The sequence below is a fragment of the Tupaia chinensis genome, unplaced genomic scaffold (genome assembly GCF_000334495.1).
Source record: "Tupaia chinensis unplaced genomic scaffold, TupChi_1.0 Scaffold000252_1, whole genome shotgun sequence".
Lineage (NCBI taxonomy): Eukaryota > Metazoa > Chordata > Mammalia > Scandentia > Tupaiidae > Tupaia > Tupaia belangeri.
Genome location: NW_006159732.1, coordinates 2573944 through 2594861, shown reverse-complemented (window position 1 = coordinate 2594861; position 20918 = coordinate 2573944). Strand labels below are relative to the sequence as shown.

At 40.1% G+C, this 20918-nt stretch overlaps 1 protein-coding gene across 2 annotated transcripts in view; it reads left to right on the top strand.

Annotated features, from left to right (window-relative positions):
- RCAN2 (regulator of calcineurin 2) overlaps positions 1–20918 on the top strand; it is a 304665-nt gene that overhangs the window by 170280 nt on the left and 113467 nt on the right. Inside the window, exon 1 of one of the 2 annotated variants that reach the window (XM_014588014.1) lies at positions 13347–13542. The exons of the other annotated variant lie outside the window; for it this stretch is intronic. Coding sequence (XP_014443500.1) covers positions 13456–13542 — 87 coding nt within the window. The 5' untranslated portion in view covers positions 13347–13455. Of the gene's footprint in view, positions 1–13346; positions 13543–20918 lie in introns of those variants that run through there. 2 annotated transcript variants of the gene reach the window in all.

Here is a 20918-nt window from a genome sequence, read left to right as displayed (position 1 = left end):
CCCTTTCTCTGTTTTGATTTACTACAACTGCTCCCTAAAAAAGAGAAAATAAATGAAAAAGATATCGGCCAGCCATGTACTTTTCTAGATTCCTTCCTCTTAGGATGACCCTGGAGTTATTAGAAATAATACAGCTAGCAATTCAATATCACCACCTGCCATTTTAGGTGAGTGCAATTTTTTTAAAGTACAGGGCATTAGCAATTTGCACTTTGACAAGATCCAGTGACATAATCATAGTGTTTTCCTAATTATTTCTTATTTATATTTCTGACATAATTCTGATGATTTATTCTAAATTTTATCAATCATAGTATCTATTTAGCTTTTGAAAAATTTATAAACTTTATCAGAAAATTTCTCTTCTGGCCTTATTTATTTTACCTTTTCTGCTGTCCTGCCCTTTTCTGAAGCTCCATTGTTTTCCCATGGTCCCTGTCTTGGCACATGCTAACACACATCAGATAACGCTATGTCTACCTGCTCATTTGCCAAGTAAAGAGATTCAAATTAAATTTAAAATTAAACCCTTTTCACAATTGAGAATTAAATCATCTTGCTTCTGGTTCTACTCCTGTTGGGCTTTTCATTTTGTGTAAAATCAGATTTTTTCATTCACAGAAACATACTTCAGCACACACATCCTATATTAGTTAAGGCAATGCTGTCTGCTAAGCACATAGACCATAAAATTCTCAAGGTCTTATGAGAGAAGTTTATTGCCCACTCATGTCCTACCCCATTTGCAGTGTGGTAGAGGAGTATGATGAAGGAAATTGGAGTGTGCTCCATGCAGTCATTCAGAGACCTGGGATGATTGAGTCTCTACCGTCTTCAACATCTAGTTCCCAAGGTCGGTTTGAAGAAGAGAAATGAGGACACTAAAGGGGGCTTTTATAGGCTAGACATGAAGGCAGCATACATTATTTCTGCTCCCACTCTGTTGTCCAGAACTCAGTCACAGGATTACACTTGAAGTGGGTCCTGATTGGGAAACCACTTTGCAGAAACAATCCTATACTGGAGAGGAGGAAACAAACCTTTGGTGGACTTTCAGCCACCTCTCTTTATGCACGTAAATACATCCCAGCTTCATGGCTATGCTTCTCGTTGCTTCCGTTATGAATCTCTGGGACTCTTAGCCACAGTCATGCTCAGAAGTGAACAAGTAACCTGTGTGGTCCAATAGTGGGATGAAATAGGGACAGTAGTTGTTACCTGTAGCCATCCTGGGAAGCAGCTTTAGAATGATACTGTCTTTCAGAAAATTGAGTCAGAGAGACAGAGACATCTGATAACTTCACTGGATCAACCAGCTCTGAAACCTACTTACATTTGAACCCTTTCTGGATCAATCAGCTCCTAACCCTAGTCAAGCTATGGACTGCCAATGGGAGGAATCAAAGATGATTGAAGTTGTGACACGAGATGCCCTGGTAAAAGGTGATGTCACAGTTTAAACAAGGGACCACAGGAAGAAGAGAAGGCTTGCTGAGAAATTTAGGAATTCAGGTCTCAAACTGGTCCATTTGCTTTTCCAGAAGTATTTTTGCACTTTAAATTCAAATAAAGACCAGTATTCATCAAATGCTTTCACATATTTACAATTCAAGCTAAACTCTGGGCATTTTATTTTTTTATTATTTTTTAGAGATTTTTGCTGTAGAGTGCATTCACTCTCCAGAGAGACAGAGACAGGAAGCAAGAAATCGCCCTCCAGGGGGGTTGGTCTTTCCACAACCCTTTCTTCATTCTCCCCTTGGGATTTTGGGCACCCATGCACATGTACCCAACTTGAGTTTTAAGCTGCCAGGTCCAGGATTCAAACCACAGTCAACTATATGGGAGTCCAGTGACATAACCATTAAACCATCTGCTGGTCCCAGGTCTGGGTATTTTCAAAATAGTAGTGATTAGAAAGGCCACATTCTTAGACGTGTGCATTGTTTTTCCTATGCTATATGTTGTAGCATGAGGGGAGTAGGCATACGATGAGAAGGAACCTGTTTCCAGAGTTTTGATTAGTCAGAACAATGATGGTAATGCAATAATGCTCTTTCCTATGTAGTACCAATAAAGACCAGCACCTATTATCCCTGTAAGTCATAGTCTGTTTTTCTCCTTCCCCTTCTTTTTAATTTTTTCATTAATATAAAGGTTAGTGACATTAGAGCTAAAGATCGAAGTGAACAAATGTGTATATGTACTTTGTTGTGATGTTTGTGTAAAACTGATCACAGTTTATTCTTGTCACCTTTGTAACTAAGTCACTGTAGATAAGGTTACCAAAATCTACCCAGATTGGAAATTTTGAATCTTTGAATGTTTATCCCTGATCCTTCTTTCCACCTTTCTTTTTTCTTTTTACTTTCAACCTGCTTTCCTCTTCACTTTACCCTTCATCCCCAGGCCATTAACTTGACAGCCAATTAATTGTTAAATCCTAAACATTCTGTCACCATGGTGTTTTTCATAATCATTCCACTTCTTAAATTATGTATCCATAAGCCAGCCCATTATTGCCTCTGGCAAGAGTTTTGCAGTCACCACATTTCACAGTTCTTCTCCACTCCAATTCAGTGTAATGTGCAGACATTTTCAGAAACTTTTGATAGTTCTCTGTATCTTACAGAGGGCACTCTGGCACCCAAAGTCCTCATCTATGTGGCTATAATCTTTCTTTCCAATCTTATTATATCTTAAGCTACCATTGCCCTGCCCAGATTTTCCATTCCAGCCAAATGAGGTTTTTTCTTGTCTTTAAACAAACCCCCCAACATTGCTCATAAGACCTTGATTCATATCAGATGTCCTGCTCTCTTTTATTGGAGTCTTTCTTGATTTTGCCTGAGGATGAGACCTTTCATCCCTTTCCAAAACCCACTCTTGTCACTGTTCTTTTTCTTGAACATAAGACTTAACTGTACACCATCTTCCTCTCTGTATCTGACAACCTTACTCCCTCCAGTCGAGTCACCAAATTCTCTCTCCTATTTCTACTATGTCTCCACCACTCCTCATTGCCTAATTTGGTTCTTCATTGCTAGGTAGAGAATTCAAACAAACAACAACAACAACAAATCAGCCACATTGATTGCTATCCTCCTGAAGTTATTTTGAGATTTCAATTTCCTTCCTTCCTACCTCTGTTGTGTTCTAGTCCAGACTTTACATCACAACTGGAACTCTTTCAGATGCAACTGCACTTTTCTAAAAAAGTTAGTTTTGTAACAGAAAAGTTGAAAAATTAAGAGTGCATGCTTTGAGAGCCAACTTTTTTAATTTAACCTAGTTCTACTACTGGCTGGCTCTGTGACATTAGACAATTGCTTCATCTCTAAAGGGTACCATTGTGAAATATGGATATCTTAGTGCATATGAATGCTTACAGAATATCCTCACTAAGTTAGTCCTAAGAAAATGATGGTGTAATAGTTAAATTCCAAGTTAAACTGAGAAACCATAAAACAATACATAGGACATTCTAAACTAATGTAAGTATCAGACCCAATGCAGATTTTCAAAGCAAGTGGCTCAAAACTCATTAGATAGTGCTAAAACCTAAAAGGGAGGTTAGTAAAGTGAAGGAAATGGAGATAGAAAATTCTGTCCTGAAGTTTTCTTGGCAGAAATTAATGCTGAGATTTCTGCTATGATCTCAAGAAGGAAGTTTAGGATTATGCCAAAGTCCTTGCCTCAAAACAGATTGCAGTCCAGATATAGTGTGTGTTAAAGAGGAGGGTCTGAGGAAGGACATTTGGGGAAGGGGCAGGGAGGCAAAGCATTAATGGCACAAAGAGATATGGTATTATCTGTTGAAGATATTTTGTAGTTTTATCAAGAGTACTAGGGAGAAATGTTCATCTGTTTAAATATCCATTTTGTAAGACAAATAATAACGTGATTGAATGTATGGAAGAAAATGAAATGAAAAAAATAATAAAAGGAAAAACACTTATTTAAATAAAAACTGATTGCAGGGAGGAAAGAGGTTCCATGGAGCTATTTGGAGACCTGAATATCTGACTCCTGTTGATTGCTCCCACTCCATTGTCCCCTGTTACTTAATCTAGGGCATTCTATGTATGTGGATAGGCCAGGACTTTTTCGTTTGTTAGTCATAGAAACAGTATCTGAATTAATTTGGGACAATTGGTTGAGATAATACCAGAAGATTTAAAATAACCAAGGGAAGAGTTGAATAATGAAAATCAGGACTCTGCTGCTTTCAGGACGTGTGCACTGGTTCTGTCTGCTCTGTCTGAACTGAGCTTTATTTAAAGGCACATGTGAAAACCGTGGCCATCGATAGACCCAGGCTCCTGGTACCACAGGGAACTGGTGCTCTTGACCCAGTTTTAATTTAGAAAATCCTTCTGAGAACTCCAACTGCTGTGGTCTGCTCAGGGCTCCCTTCAGACAAATCCAGTGTGGGAGGAGAAGGAAGGGCAGTTTCCAGAGAATGCAATGTCTAAAAGACAGGGGTGCTGAGCAAACACTCTGTTTACTTTCATCTCTATCATTTTAAAAGTGTGTGAACTTCTTAGGCATAGCACTGCCCAGTGTAAATGCACCATCTGACTCAGATGTCAAGGATGGAAAGGGGAAAGATGTATTCCTAAAGGATGGATCAAGGTGGCAGGTCAGACCTTTGGACCTGGAGGGGAAAGTAAGGGAAGAGGAAATAGCAATGGCTGGGGTGGGATGAAGGCAGTGCTACTCTCCAATTAAGTCAGCTGTCACTTAGCATGAATTACAGCAGAATTGGGGGGAGAAGGACTGCAGTCCCTGTTCCTCCTCTTCCCTTTCAATGTCCCTCTTATTAATCATGGGTCTCCCTTGCCCCCACCACACCATCTCCCTTGTCCATGTACCCAAGTCACCCTCATGTGCCTCAGTTTCCTTCTTCAGGGTCACCCTCCTTTGCAGGGACCTATTTTATATATTTGTAAAGGGACTCCAAAAAGTTCATGGAAAATAGAATTAAAGTACAGATTTATTTTGGTGCACAGTTTTTTAAATCCATGCAAATTTTTCGTAGTATATATTTTCTATGAACTTTTGAAGATCCCTGTACTTCTCGTTTATATCCTCAATAGTAGCTGGTCTCAGGTGGCTTTCATACCAACAGATTCCACTCATTTATATTCATTCGTGCAACACATTCACAGACCCCTCACTGAGTGGCAGGCCCTGTTGTCCGCATTAGGCAATATTGCAGTGAGCAGAGAGAGGAACTCTGCCCTCATAGAGCCTGCATTCCAATGTGAGAGAGAGAACTGCACAAATAAACATGTAGCATTGGCTCATGATCAGTGCCTGGAATAAAAATAAATCAGAGCTAGGAGATAGTGAGTGAGATGCTTCTTAGATAAAATAATTAGGGCAGACTTCCCTGAGGAGGGGGCACTTGAGCTTAAGGAAGAGCTAAACGCTGTGTATGAGCAAATGCTGCTAAGATGGGGGAAATAGCATTCCAGGCAGAGGGAATATCAGGTGCAAAACCCTCATGTAAGACTGTGATGGCCTGTGATGAAGAATCAGAGGTGAAGTGTCCCAACTCGCAGGACAGTCTAACAGTAACCTGGGTGAGGGAGCGAGAAAAGGGACAAACTCACACAGATACACAGAGTGGAGACAAGACGAGGTGCTGATCAAGTCTTCAGTTTATTAAGGAAGAATGGCGAGTTTATATACAGGCTGGTGGGCATTGATTGGTTGCCTGAAATGCAAAAAAAGTATTACAGCATGGACCAATCATTGGTGTCCTGGAAGCTGCCCTAAATGTAAATTAGGGATTCTAGTTCAACCAATTGGCGAGTGTCTGACAACTTCAAACAGACGTCCAGCCAAGGAGAGGCACAGTTATCTCTCCTGTTGCCTAGAAACCTATCTGCCCCAGGGGAAGAACAGTTGGTTACATAGTTTCTGACAGTTGGTTACATGGTTTCTGGGAAATGGTTTGCTCAGTGAGGAAATGAAAGTGAAACCCAAGGGTTTCTAAGATGGCGGATAGCTCTTAAGATGGCTTCCGTATGCAGTGCCCTCCATAGTGAAGTATTGCAGAAGAAATGCAAACAACTCTTAAGCACATGAACTAATGTTCCACTTCACTCAAATAGTATGAGACTGGCAAATGGTGTAATGGTTGTCCTTGGACTCCCATGTAGTTGACCATGATTCACGTCTTGGACCCAGCAACTTAAAACTCACACAAGGAGCATGTGCATGAATGCCAAAATCCTGAGAGGAGAATGGAGAGGAGATTGAGGCATAGCTATCCCCACTGGGGAGGGGTGATTTCTTGCTTTCTGTCTTTCTCTCTCTGGCAAGTGCACGTGACCTATAGCAAAACTCTCTCTAAAAAAAAAAAAGTAATGTAAACTAAAAAACTCATTCAAGACTGTACTGTGCAGTCAGGACTTTTTTTTTTTTTTTGGAGAGATTTTCACTGTAGGGCGCGTGCGCTCACCAGACAGACAAGAGACATAGAGACAGAAAGCGAGAAATCACCCCCCAGGGGGGATGGTCACGCCGCAATCCCTTCTCCTCCATTCTCCTCTCGGGATCTTGGGCACGCACGCACACGCTCCTGGCGTGAGTTTTAAGCCACCAGGTCCGGGACACGAACCGCGGTCGACTACGTGGGAGTCCAGAGACATAGCCATTACGCTAACTGCTGGTTCCCCAGTCAGGACTTTTTACTTGCTGGTATCAGAAACAGAATCAGAGATTGGCCGTGTAGCACAGTGGTTAAACACTGTGGGTAAGGAATTGAATCCCATTTGACCAACCACAGTTAGTATCCTGGCCTTGGCCACTTAAAAATATCCCAGGCATGTGTGTATGCAACTAATCCTAACAGGATGGAGAAATGGAGGAAAGGGAGGGCAATGTGACCTTACCCCAGCAGGGAATGTTTTCTCTCTCTCTCTGGCAATAAATAAATAAATAAAACTTTAAAAATAAAGAAAAAGAAAAGAAAAGAAAAGAAACAGAATCCAAATTAGCTGGAGAAAAATTAGAGAAGCATCAATTGGAACAATTCTAGACAGGTTCTCATATAGAAACGTCCTTAAGCATGCCGATAGGAAGATAAATGCAAAGCTTCACTGAACTAGTCACATTTTATCCTCCAGATGGACAAATGTCCAATGTGTTCTCCAACATATGCTGCAGGGAAGCAAACTTTCTCGTATATTGCTGCTGGAGAAGCAAATCAGGTACTGTCTCTATAAAGGAGAATGTGGCCACAGTCATCAAAAGTATATATGGATTTGCCTAATCTAGCAATTTCTTTTCTAAAATCTGTGCTAAAGAAAGCAATGGCAAATATGAAAAGACATGAGTATAGTCTATTTATATCTGAACAATCTACTAGCAAAAGCCTGTAAATAACTCAGATGTTCACAAACAGGTAACTAGTTGTCAAAACTTTGGTAAAGCCACGTCATGGAAAATTATACAGCTGTAAAAAAGGAATGGGTTTATTTTTGCATATCATATGGAGTGATTTCCAGCGATATGCTTTTTAGTGATAAAAGCAAGACCAAAAAAATGTGAACTCATTTTTTTGAGAAAAGAAGGGAAAACAATATGTATGCATATATGTTAGAAGGTTTTTAACTGAGAGAAAAAATGAGCAAAGAAGATGTATGGAAGAGAAGGAATGTGGTAGAGGAACCAGAAGCAAGATTCCTTTGTAGATTTGTAGTTTGGGTTTTGAGCCGTGTAAGTATTTTCTGTAATTACAAAACAATTAAATTTATAAAGAAAAGTAACCCTTAGGAATCAAAAGCAGAGTGAAACAAACGAACCTAGTTGGTGTCTATTTGGTGGAATTGAGGAACAATTCCAAATGACTAAAACATAAGTTTGTGTGTCCTTTATGGGGTCTTAAATTATTAAACTTAAAAATCTTCAACCCCCCCTGGTAGCACAAATATTGTGATTATAGGGCACTGCCCATATATTGAGTCAAGGCCAATGACTGACTATGCTATTGATAAGAACCAAGATATTTGGTATGGAAAAAAGGGATTCAGATGTAGGGCTGATGAATTTCAGCAAAAATCCTATAATCCTAGATTTGAATACAAATTATCAGACCAAACTCATGGATGTTATCTTTAAAATTTATTTATTTATTTATTTCCTAGCTCTGTCTACTGAAAACAATTTTATAAACAATATCCAACCCAGGGCAAATGGTGACTGTAAGTGTAGAGATTGTGATCTTAAAATACATTGAAATACTAAGTAGAACTGAGCTCCTTGGAGAAATGCCTGTCACTTTATCTGGGGCAGGAAATGAACAAGAGTCTGGAACATTTTGTCATACAACAAAGCAAGGTAACTCTCAAAGATTACTGGGACTTGTCAGAATGACCTGGGAGCCTACGTGATTAGACCCTCACTAGCCAAAGATAGGCAATTTGAGTATAAATAAGATAAAACACAATGGACTAAAATCCATCAAACATGCTTAACCCATGACTTCATATGATACTTAAAAAAAAAAAAAACTCAATGATCCTTTTTAAATCATAATAGTCATTTACAAAAAAAAATTAGTTTATAAAGAAAAAGAATCAAGCATTTATTTTACTTGTCTTACAAAAACTGACTCACAGTAACTAAATGTTAGAGAGTTTTCAAAAAAAAAAATCATGGAAACTGTGTATTCCAAATAAGCCTATGTATGATTTCAAAAATTTTCTGCAATGAAATAAACTAATCCTTTCCACTTTCCACAAACTTTTTGAAGCCCCTCATATCATCATTTTACTGACGGATGAATGAATGAATGAGTTTAGGCATTAAGCATAAAAGGTTGCTGATAAAAAGAGAACCAGGCATTCTGTATGTCCTGAAAGAAAGATGCAAGGTATCTATGAAGAAGTCCCGCCAAATCTGAATCTCTTGAGCTTCCGATTCTAACAAATAGGACCTTCCAGCAATAGAGAAGCCAGTTACGTGACACTATGTGGAGTTTATCAAGAAAACCTAAATGGGGAGAGGTATTCGAGGACAAATAACATGGTTTCATTATTAACAATGAACTGCAAGGGGAAAAAGAAAACACCTCCAAGAGGTGGAAATGAGCTCTATCAATTAATTGGATGCCAATTTAGATAAGCACACCATTAAACAGGAGGAAAGGAAGGACTGTAGAATGAGATGAAGAGAGGGGAAGAAAAGGCTGGTGGCGAGAGGAGGAGGCGTTGTGAACTCTGCCAGGGTATCTGTTAATGCTGAGGGGTTATTCTTGCATTTCAGGGTGTGTGATGATTTCAAAAGAGGAGTCTTCTGCCTTTTAGAGATATTTGTAAATGAAAATACTTACAGATGAAATATGTCAGACATCTGCTTCACGGTAACCTAGAGAGCTATGGAAGGTGGAAGAGAGGTGAAACAGGGGTTCAGAATCACCCGCAGGGCTGGTTAAACTACAGATATGGCCCCACCTCCAGGGTGTTTGTTTCTATCTTGGGGGACGGGGTTTGCCTTTCCAACAAGGGATGCTGATGCTGTGTTGTGGGCTGGCGACTACAGTCCACTCTGAACCCCTGGCAGGGAGGAAGCTGGATTGACCCCACATTTGTTATTCTTACACCAGGGTACATGAAGGTTCATTATCGTATTCTCTCTACTTCTGAGTATGTTGAAATTCTGTCTAATAAACATTAAACACAAGCTTAAGTGATCCAGAAGGAGTCATAGAGTAACCAAAGCCTCTGACAACACATGGCTGCAACGGGAACATCTATGCTCATTAGCAAAACAGACTTGGCTGCTACTACAACAGCCACCCCTGGGATTAGAAGGTGTGCATCTCCTCTTGCCCTGGTGGAAACGAGTGCCTCAGCCCAGTTCTCCATCCTCTTGGAGAACTGCCTGACTGAAGGGAAGGGGCATATCTAAGTTGCTAAGGGGTCCAGTCATAGCGTATGCTTTTTCTCAATGTGATCAATCACTAGAAAAGTGGTGGTTTGGATGCATCCCAAGATTTTCTGGCTACTTCATCTGGAAGAGTCACTCTTGACCAGAGCCGTGGCAGGGCAAAGGTGACAGAGACTGGGATTCACTGAACTCATGTGCCCTTGTGTCCCCCAACCAGGACTCCCTGCAACTCCTGCATCGGGAGGCACTTCTATTGATTTGATTCTCTCTACTTGCCTTTTAAGATTCTCTCGTGTATTTATCCATTCATACTTCAAGAATTTATTGGAATAATACCTGTGTGCCAGGGATTCTTCTAGCCCTTGGAAGTAGAGCACAGAATAGAATAGGCAAACATCTCTACTTTTAGGGCAATTAAATTCTAGTTGGGGAGAAAAGTAATAAACAATAAATGAATATCTGACAGGGTAATTTCAGGTGAAAAAAATGCTAAGAATAATCTTAAAATAAAGATGCCAGGATAGTGATTGATTCTATGTGTGTGTGTGCATGTGTGCACACATATGTGCACATATTTTATTTCAGCTGATTGGGGAAGACTTTTGGAGCTGAGACCTGAATGATGAGAAGGAGCAAGCCATGAGGAGGTCTGGATATTTTCAGACAGAGGGACTAGCAAGTGCGAAGGTGAAAAGGAGCTTGGCATGTTTTTGGACACCAAACAGACTGAAGGCTCTAGGACATGGAAAGGAGAGACGGTATTGATATGAGATGAGGCAGAGAGTAGTCCAAGACCAGGGTTCGAAGGCCTTGTAGCCATTAACCAGGATGCCCACACGCCCCAGGCACTTCCACGGCAGCCGATTCTCCCCCAGCTGTAAATGAAAAGGGTAATTTCAGGTAGTGAAAATTGCTGTGAGGACCAGCAGTTAGCGTAATGGCTATGTCGCTGGACTCCCACGTAGTCGACTGCGGTTCGAGTCCCAGACCCGGTGGCTTAAACTCACACCGGGCGCATGTGCATGCGTGCCCAAGATCCCGAGAGGAGAATGGAGGAGAAGGGATTGCAGCGTGGCCATCCCTCCTGGGGGTGATTTCTTGCTTTCTGTTTCTCTGTCTTTCTCTGTCTTTCTGGTGATTGCACACACCCTACAACAAAAATCCTGCAAAAAAAAAAAAGAAAAGAAAAGAAAAAGAAAATCAGCCTTAATGAGAGTATTTACACCACAGAAATTAGCAAACACTACAAATCAAATCTCACTTTTCAGAGAGCTAGTTGTTACTAGCATGACACTGCTATGAAATTTTTAAAGTAAGTTTTGGGATATGTGTGGCATATGGAAAAATAACCACTTTTTTTATTCTTGAACAGACGCCAGTGATATTCAAATTCACATTCGTCTTGATGTATACTTTACATTTAGCTCTATTTATGTATGTATAGACCCTATTTACCCCCTCTCCAATCTTTTCCTTGCACTCTGTGATTGGCCAGATAGACACTATGCCCTTCCAGGCTTTGCATCATCTGGCTCTCTCTGCTCTGTCTTTATCAGCTGCCAGTCAAATTTAACTCTCAATGTACTTTGCCCCCAAAATAACCTATTCTGTCTTTTCTCTGGCCATTTCTAGTCCAACTTTTCCTGGAAAGGAAAATCAGGAGAGCTTAGAGGGCTGCCCAAGTCTTACCCATGTTTCAAAGTCCGAAGAGAGGTCTCATCCCCATCCTTGGTATTCATCTGCCATTCTAACATGGCATCTAATTTAAGTATCCGTTGTCCTTTCTTTGGTGCTCCTACCAAATGACGTTTATACCTCTTCAATCACCACCATCACTGCCTTGTCATTGTGTAAGTATTTGTCTTCATATCTTCTCTCCTCCTCTGAATTATAAGCCCTTTTTAAGAGAGTAACATTTGCTTTTTCATCATTTTATCCTGTAAAGCATCTGGTGCAGAGCTTTGCACCTAGTCATCTCTCAGTAAGTGTTGGTTGAATTTATATGCATGTGTGATTTCATATCCCCTACAGTGCCCTAGACAACATAGTAAGTAGCTCATGAGCACACACATAGTTTCATCAGTCTAAATATCTGTATTCATGGACTGATTACTTTTAGCATGAAAACGTCTTGTTAAATAGGAACACTGAGGTCAAATGTATTACAATGCAGTCCAACCACGAAACTTCTATCCTCAATCTGAGACGTCATCTTTCTCATCTGCATGTAAGATTGGAATGCTTTGTCCAGTTGTATGTTCAGAAGGTACCAATCTGCTTTAAATCATGATGCTTTGATGGTCACCGAAGATGCAGCTGCCCTCCTGCTAGGAATAGACCCTGTACCACATTGTGCATCCCACTGGGACTTGTATAATTAATGATAAAATAAAAAACAATTTGATGCTTATTTTTTTGCTGTCTCCTACTGTGAAAGAATGCTATTTTCTGTTTAGTTCATTTGTTTATAAGACAAATATCGCCTACTCGTGCCAGGCATACTGCTAGAGACTCAGGATATAAAGGTGAATTATCCACATCTCCGCCCTTCAGGGATTCACAATCAGATAAAGAGGCTGAGAAAGCAAAGGTATGTGTTCAAAATCTCTGGTAAAGTAGAGCTCGAGGTTCTGACAGTGACCCACATCAGTGAGTTTGCCGGTTAGACCCTGCCATCTGTCCCTGCATGAGACGTTTGCTGTAACTCCTTTCTACAGACCGCTTTTGGTTTGAATGACCTTGGAGACAGCCTGAAATCCCGAGCTTGGAAGGGTGCTTTTAGAGTTACTGGTCTGCACTCATGTGCCTCAAATAGAATTTCCACAAACCTCTAATTATCTCTTCTTTCCAGACTGCCTAAATGACTGACGACCATCTCTTTAGTCACTCCAAGAATGAATTTCTATTCAGCCCGTGCCCGGGATGCATTAGGATTCCCAGAACATGTGTGACCGCTCCGAGTGTCACAGAGCAATTAACATGAGCCAAGCAATTTGCAAAATGCCTCGACTTCCTGCTCATCTCTAAGGCAGAAAATTGTCAGACCTTAACCTCGGGAGGCTCATCTGCAGATTTACCCCCCACACCCCACCACAAAGCAGAACCTCTGGTGTCAGATTTTTTCCCCTTGCTTTTTGCAAACATAAGCACTCGGCTGAAACAACAGCTATGACTCAGTTCCTAGCTAACGCTGCCTGAATTGATTTAGTCTGAGTTCAGATTTAGCACATAATCATGTTCAATTTGCTCCACTGCACTGCCTAGAGATAAAAGGCTTGGAGGAAAAAAAAAAAAAAAAAGCTTCAGCTTGTGTCAGTCTTTGTGGTGATGTCATTGCCATGAGCGAGCCGGGCCGTTCGTTACTCTGCTGTGCTGCCTCAGACGCGGAGGACTGCGTGCAGTGCGAGCGGGCTCCAGGTGCCCAAGCCTCCAGTCCATCCCCAGGGCAAGGCAGCACCCAGGCCTGGCCACAGCATTATCTTTCTGGAGGCTCTTCTCTTCACTCACAACTCTGAGGTTACCTAACTCTTTATTGAAAATTCAGAAGGGGGAATGCCAGCCCCTAGCATGGACTGTGATGCTTCCACTCTGGTTGCCTGTGTGGTGGACGTCGAGGTTTTTACCAATCAGGAGGTTAAGGTATGCACCTGCAATCTCATTTCTCATTGTTGGCTGTTACCGAAGCTGCTGGGTAGAGCCTTTTGAGAGTAAAGAAAGAAGACTTTGCTTAATAGTTTGCAGCTCACAGTGCGCACTAGAAATGCATGTGGGGAGTGCATGGCTACACTGATTAGAGTAAGTTAGAAGAGGCTACCAGCATGTTATTTCTGAATATGATAAGATCTGCCATTGTCTGTTTTTTCTTATCATTTCTATTAGGTCATCCCTTTCCCAGGAGACATGTTTTTATATTTTGGGGTTGTATTTTTGTCATTAAGTTGAATTTGCCAGTCCTGCATATTGAGAGAGGTTTTGAATCAAGATTAAATGAAGAAAGTGCACCTAATAAACACCACATCCAGGACACCCTGACTATGGGACAGTATCCCTTTCATGGCATGTCTCTTAAATATCCTGTGATGTGGTCTCCAAACTGAACAAAAGCTGTCCTGCAGATGGCAGTTTCAATATGTAGCTCCCTAGAAATTGAAGTTGGAGAACAGCTGCCTAAATTGTCTTTGTCAGGAAAAAGAAACAAGTATTTCTCCTTGAATAGTGGTCCCTAAAGAAAGTTCAGATGTTAATAATTTTTACATCTTAAGACTTAGTACTACACACGCTCATTCTCTCTGATGGTCTGCAGCAGTTGTTTAATTGTCATTGGTAATTGTCTTCTGATAATATTCATTCTCTTGTTCCATTTGATTTTTTTATTGTAAAAAAAGATTTCATGTTTGTAAAATGGGAATTTGCATTCTTTCTCTCTTATTTAAAAACAAACATGACAGTAGCTTCTTATTTAAACAATTCACATACACAAAAGGACAGTTGTTTGTTGCGTGATGGGAGGAAGAGAGAAGTATATTGCATAATCATTTATCATCCGTGCCTAAGTCTTTACATGAAGGAAGACCCTGAATTCTTTATTGTTGGGTATGTATGCGACACCTTAAGGCTAAGGATTTGTGTGTTAATAGCATAACACATGGCTATGTCACTCAAGATTGCGGTTTTTAATCATCTTGAAATAGATTCAGTAATCTGGCTTGTTGTTTTTGCCTGTTTCCAACAAGTGGCCCTGTAGCTACCAATTTTTACACACTTGCTATGGAAGTGTCTATCACCTGTCATGTGAGGGCTCAGAATGAGAATATATAAGGGTTTGATGCTCCTTGTGGTTGTAGCCAGGATGGAAACACACATGTAGAGGCTCACAGTCCTGCCTTCCATGCCTACCATAAGCACAGCTGAGGGGAGACGGGTGGTTAAATCCCTCCACTTTAAAGCCAACGGAGAGGCCAGAGTGGATAACTGGGGAGAGAGACCTCTCCCAGGAACCACCAAAACAGAATTCTGTGTTGAGAGTAAAACTTCACAGCTCCCCTCTGTCCTCAGTAGTTTTCCGTAGTTTACACACTTGCCAGGAGAATGTCATTAGAGACTCTAAACTTTTTTGCTTTATGAAATGATAGTGAGAAAATACTATTAGAGACCTGCAATGTGCCAGGCATTGTGCTTATAGGGAAAGGAATTTTAAATGGATTTTAAAATATGCTTATATGACACATGTATCTGTGACATAGACTTAAAAATAACCACTTGCCCACTAAGCCTTAATAGAGAATATTAAAGTGAACTAAGGGGACACAAAATTCTTACAGCTGGTTGTCTTTGAGTGGTTGGGACAGCTTCATGGGGAAATAGTTCTTGAACTTACAGATGAGTAGCTTTTACACAGAAAAAGTAGAGGCATCCTATTTTGCAGTCGAGTGAGTCAATCTACTTGACTGCAGTAGGATCTCTGTGGGAGAACTGAGGGGGCTAAGGAAAGGAGATGGGTCAGGGACAGAGTTTGAAGTAGCTGAAATTTTGCAGAAATTCATAGGCTTTTGGGGAAGATTTCCACTAGAAACATGTATTACAAGTCCTTACTGCTAATAACTCTGAATCATGATGGATTTGTTTATTTGAATAAGTTATCTAACCTTCCAGTGCTTAGCTTTCTCATCTGTAATGGGATAATAGTAAGTCTTACTTTATTAGATTTGTAGGAGGATTAAAGAAAATTATACATGTAGAATAATTAACATAGTGCCTGATTAATTTTCAATACTCTGTAAATTTAGCTGCTACCATTGTCATCATGATCATCTTTTTAGGCATTCTCTGAAGGTGATAGGTTACTTTTGCCAGTTTATCGGAATGTCCTAACTTCAGCTGACAATTCAGGACACAAGAGATGTTTTTCCCCAACACACACATGCACCCACACATTCTCACACACTGACACACATATGCACATATACACACATGCCCTAACAGCCTAGAAAGTATGATCCTTCATTTCAGACATTTAATCATTTTATATAAAGCAGCAATGTTATTAATAAGCAAACATCTACTTTGTGCTTAATTAAAAAGGGGGGAAATTAACAAATTAAAGTAAGTCTAAGAGATGTGTTGAAAAAAACCTACAGGCTCCTTATTCAAAACTGATCATTACTTATTGCCATAAAGAGATGTTCAAATGTAAAATTCGGGGTGCCAGAACTTTCTCCAAAGGTACCTTTCTTCTTCATTAATTGCTAATGGCTGATAAACAGTGGAGCCAGGAATTTCTATCAAAGGAAATTCCTTTGAAAGGAATTTTCTTTGAAAAAGTTTAATGTCAGAGGAAAGGGAAGCATTTGGTGAGGGTCTGCCTACATCCAGCTTACTTGATCTCAGGCTTATTTGCTTTATTTTCATTGTTATTATTTTGTTTTTAAATTTACTACAGGGCATGCGTACTCACCAAAGAGAGACAGGGCAGGGGAGAAGAGGGAGGAGTGAGAAAGCAACCTCCACTGGGGATGGCCAAGCCACAATCCCTTCTCCCTCGTTCTCTTCTCAGGATTTTGGGCATGCGTGTACACACATCTCACGTGTTATTCAAGCCACCAGGTCCAGGACTCAAACCAGGCATTCAGCTGTGTTGGATCCAGACACCTTAAGCACCACACCACCATCTGGCCTCACTTGTTTGTTCTTTTTACAGAATCTTCTCCCTTGCTCTCTACAGGTAGTCCCAGTGGGAAATCAGCCACTCTAGGGAGATGCAAACAGCAGACACCAATCATAAGTACAGTAATTTATCTGAAGGGGGTAGAAACTTACACAAACTCAGTCTCTCATACATGTAGAAACCTTCATCTTCCCTGGTGGATCTCAGCTGGTTGTGCCAAAGGCCCTTCCAACCCCAATTTTTTACATATTTCAAAGCTGCTAGTGCAATGGTACTAAAAAGAAGAGATACCAGACAAATGGAGTTCTGCCATTTTCATCTTTCTCTGGAAATTCCATTCGTCTGTCATGAATTAAGTTGTCTGTTTTGTAACATGAGCATGCTCAGAAAGGTCTAGAGACTTGAAGCCCTCCAAAGAAGCAAAATGATATGATGAACTGCAAATCGGGTGTGTGTGTGTGAATGTGCATGGTTGATTTTCTCCAGTATTATTCTCATATTTCTGAAAACAGTCTTCCCATTCCACAAAGAGCCAATCCCTCTTGGAAAAATGAAAGGGATCCGAAGATGGGTAATGAAATTTACATTTCACTATAGTCCAATAGTTCTTAAACCTGATAGCACACTGGCATCCCCTAGAGAGCTTTTGAAAATATTGATGATGCTGGGGCCCCATGCCCAGAACTTCTAAGATAGCTGGTGTGAATGGAGCCCAGGCACAGATGCTCATATAAAGCCAGTGTCTAGTCTCTTCTAGGCACAGGCAGGTATAGGTGAGTCAGTCAAGCATCATCTGACCTCTGCTTGAACACTTGCATCCTTAGCCCCCCAACTAAGACTTGATGTATGCCATTTTTAGAAACACACTCTCTGAGCTCTCAGAAATATTGAGATTCACCCAAAACCTTTGACAAGTTCACCATACTTGCAGTTCCTCCACCTGATTCTAAGTGAACAGTAAACATCCTTCTCCCCTGCTAGCAGCCATGGGTGGAATTCTCAGAACTGCAGAGGCTGCCTGGATGAGAATGTTCCCACCCCCCTAGGAGGCCTACAGACCTGTGGCTGCCCTTTCTGCAATGGTGACCTCTCCCATAGAAAGGCTGGGTGCCTCTTCTCTGGTCTGAAAGGCTCCTGATTTGTATCCCAAGGATCCAGCTTTGCCTTTGTGGGTATCCATTTGAGACATGGGACTTATAAGGCCCCTCTTGCTCATAAAGATAGGCAGGAAACATGACCAAATCTTGTAAAGGGTACATTAATTTCAGAGACCCCCTAGAGCTTGAGATATTTGTTTATTCACTCACAAACATGTGTGGAGCACGTACTACCTACCAGCCACTGATTTAGATCCTAGTTGGATACAATAGACATCCTTGCCCTCATGCATTCTAACATGGGAGGTAAAAAAGAAACTAGTAAACAAATAGAACAGAGTATACTTCAGGTAGCAATGAGAGCTAAAATGACACATGAAGCAGGGTAAGAAATGGGGTATTAGAAGGGGAAGAGAGGACATTTTTTAGTAGATGGTCAGTGGAACCCCTCTGAGAAAGTGACAGTTTATCATAGAGCATTGTTCCAGTGTTGTTCAGAGATCTAAATAAAGTGACAGAGCTATCATTCCATATAGAGGGACCTACTGAGGGTGTCGCTATCTCATGCTATAATTCAATTTTTAAAGGATGTGCCTTTTCAGAACACTGTACTTAACCTAATTCTCTTATGTTATATGTTAAGGCCATTGGCTCTCTTGGAGGAAGAAGTAGTGGACATTTGTTTGCAGCATAATTATTCTTCATATGCATAGAATCTTAGGGTTGCTACAGACCAGAGGTTTCCCCTCCTGAAAGGCTAGAGTCTTTTAAGTTCTTCCTTTTCTACTTAGGAGAATTTCCCAATACCCTCCCAATTCATGTGACCTTGAACAAGTCTTTTAACCTTCCTGGAAAGATACTCTACTGTTTTGTGTCTTTATTTTCCTTTTCACCCAATAGTACATGTGACTGACTCACAGGTTGCTTGTGTCATGCTGCTGTGTAGGTTATGAAAAATACCAGCACATCATGGCCACTTTTTACAATTCAATCCCTTTGTCATTTGAGCAATTGAAAACTTCAAGGTACTCATTTTGGTTGGTGAGAGTGGTAAGAGAAGAATGGGGCAGAATTGGGTATGATACACTTTGTACTCTGCTTTAAGTAGAGGTAAATGACACAAGTGAATAGGTAAGTGTTGGGTGTTGATAACTGTTTTGGAAGAGAAGCTTGGGGGTGTTTGTCAGGAAACATGGTCAAGTTTTATACCCATTTCTTAAGGTTTTTTTGTGAGTACTGATGAAGAGATATGAATGTAAACATGACTTCATGGCTCTGCAGAACTCTAAAGTTAATTTGCAATCTTCAGCAAGACTTGCGTTCATTCAGTAAGCGTTTGAGTTGTATATAATTTAATTCTCAGAAGTTGAAAACCCTCTAGAGATATTCATGGTAGCTTTCAGTAACCAAAATGTTGACCAAAACTCTCATTCCCCATTCAATGACTCTAATATTAAATAGTGTTTTATTACTAAATTTATTTCTAAATCCACATTTAGTTCATGAAAACCAAAAAAGAGTGTGTATATGAGGTGGGAAGGCAGGTGTCATGTATTCAACAGATTCTAACTCTCTAGCAAAACAAAAGCTTACTTTCTTTCTCTAATAATAACATGGAGTAGCATTGAGACCAGCAGTTAGCATAATGGCTATATCGCTGGACTCCCATGAAGGTGACCGCTGTTCAAATCCCAGTCCCAGTGGCTTAAACTCATGCTGGGTGCGTGTGCGTGCATGCCCAAGATCCCTAGAGGAGAATGAAGGAGAAGGGATTGCGGCATGGCCATCCCCCCTAGGGGGTGATTTCTCACTTTCTGTCTCTCTGTCTCCCTCTATCTTTCTGGCAAGCACATGTGCCCTATAACAAAAACCTCTCAAAAAAAAGAAGAAAATAATAATATGAACTAGCATTGAGACCATTTTGAAAATAAATGCATTAAAGAAAAACTGAAAGTTAATTCATCCATAGCAACATTTTATGAAACTTAACATTCTTAAATGTGCGATACTGAGCATTTTCTTGCCTCTAAAGAAAGTGGCAGACATCTTTCACTGAATGGAAAAAAGTGATTTTATACAAGTATCAGATGCACGCTGAGAAGATTAACAGACAGATTTCTCAGACACCTATCATGTTAAGGATAGGCAAGGTAGACTATACTTTCACATTGTTAACAGGGAAAGTCAGCTAAAAACTTGCTTAACTGTTTGAAGTCTTTTACTGTTGGAAAGTAACTGAAACACTGACACTCTAACCTGAATGCCATAATTATTAAAATAAAAGAAAACACAGCATTTTCGTTAACATTGTTCTCCTAGAAAAATAGATTTTAATGGAAAACTCAGAGATCACTATTTGAATCCTTAGTGATTCTGTGGAAGTACAATTTATCAATAATTCATAATGACCTGTTTTAGTACTTTTTGCTGAAGCTCAGAATTGGCACATAAGAAAGAAAATGGTACCTAAAGCATTTATTATCACTTTACGTGTTTAGGTTGTAAGCTTATTGGGCATTGCAACTTTGAGATGAATAGCCCGTATTTCCAAGGAGGTCATAAACTTTGCAACTCACACCTGACCTAGAGTTTCTTTATGTAAAGGGACAAATTTCTTTATATAAAGGAATTGTACCCTTTTTCATGTCTAAATCTATGCTGATTCCAAAATACAACTTTAAAAACACATTGAGAAATGTCAAGCAGATATTATTATATACTTTTTTATTTTTATTTATTTATTTATTTTTATTATTATTCGTACATTAAATTGCTATACATCATTTAGATTGTGAAAAAACTTTACCCAGCATGATTTACACCTCAGTCCAACCCAGTTGGGACTATTATACACATCCTCATCAATATATACCCTATATACCCTTTTCACTCTATTTAGAATGAAGAGTTTATCTTAAAAGTATTTTAGACTAAGATTTCTACTATATATGTATGTATGTATATATATATATATATACATACATACACACACACACACACATGCACACACACATTTCTTTGTTTACCTTATATGACATGGAAATTTTTTCCTAAATGCTTGTAACTACTAGCTTGTAACTGGCCTTGCTAAGTAACTACTAGAAATTGCATGCTCCTGGGCCAGTTAGTGACACAATAGTTAAGCTGGTAGGCTCCCACATGACTAAATGCACAGTTTGAGTCCCAGACCCCACAGCTTGAAAAACATACCAGGCGTGTGTGTGTGTGTGTGTGTGTGTGTGTGTGTGTGTGTA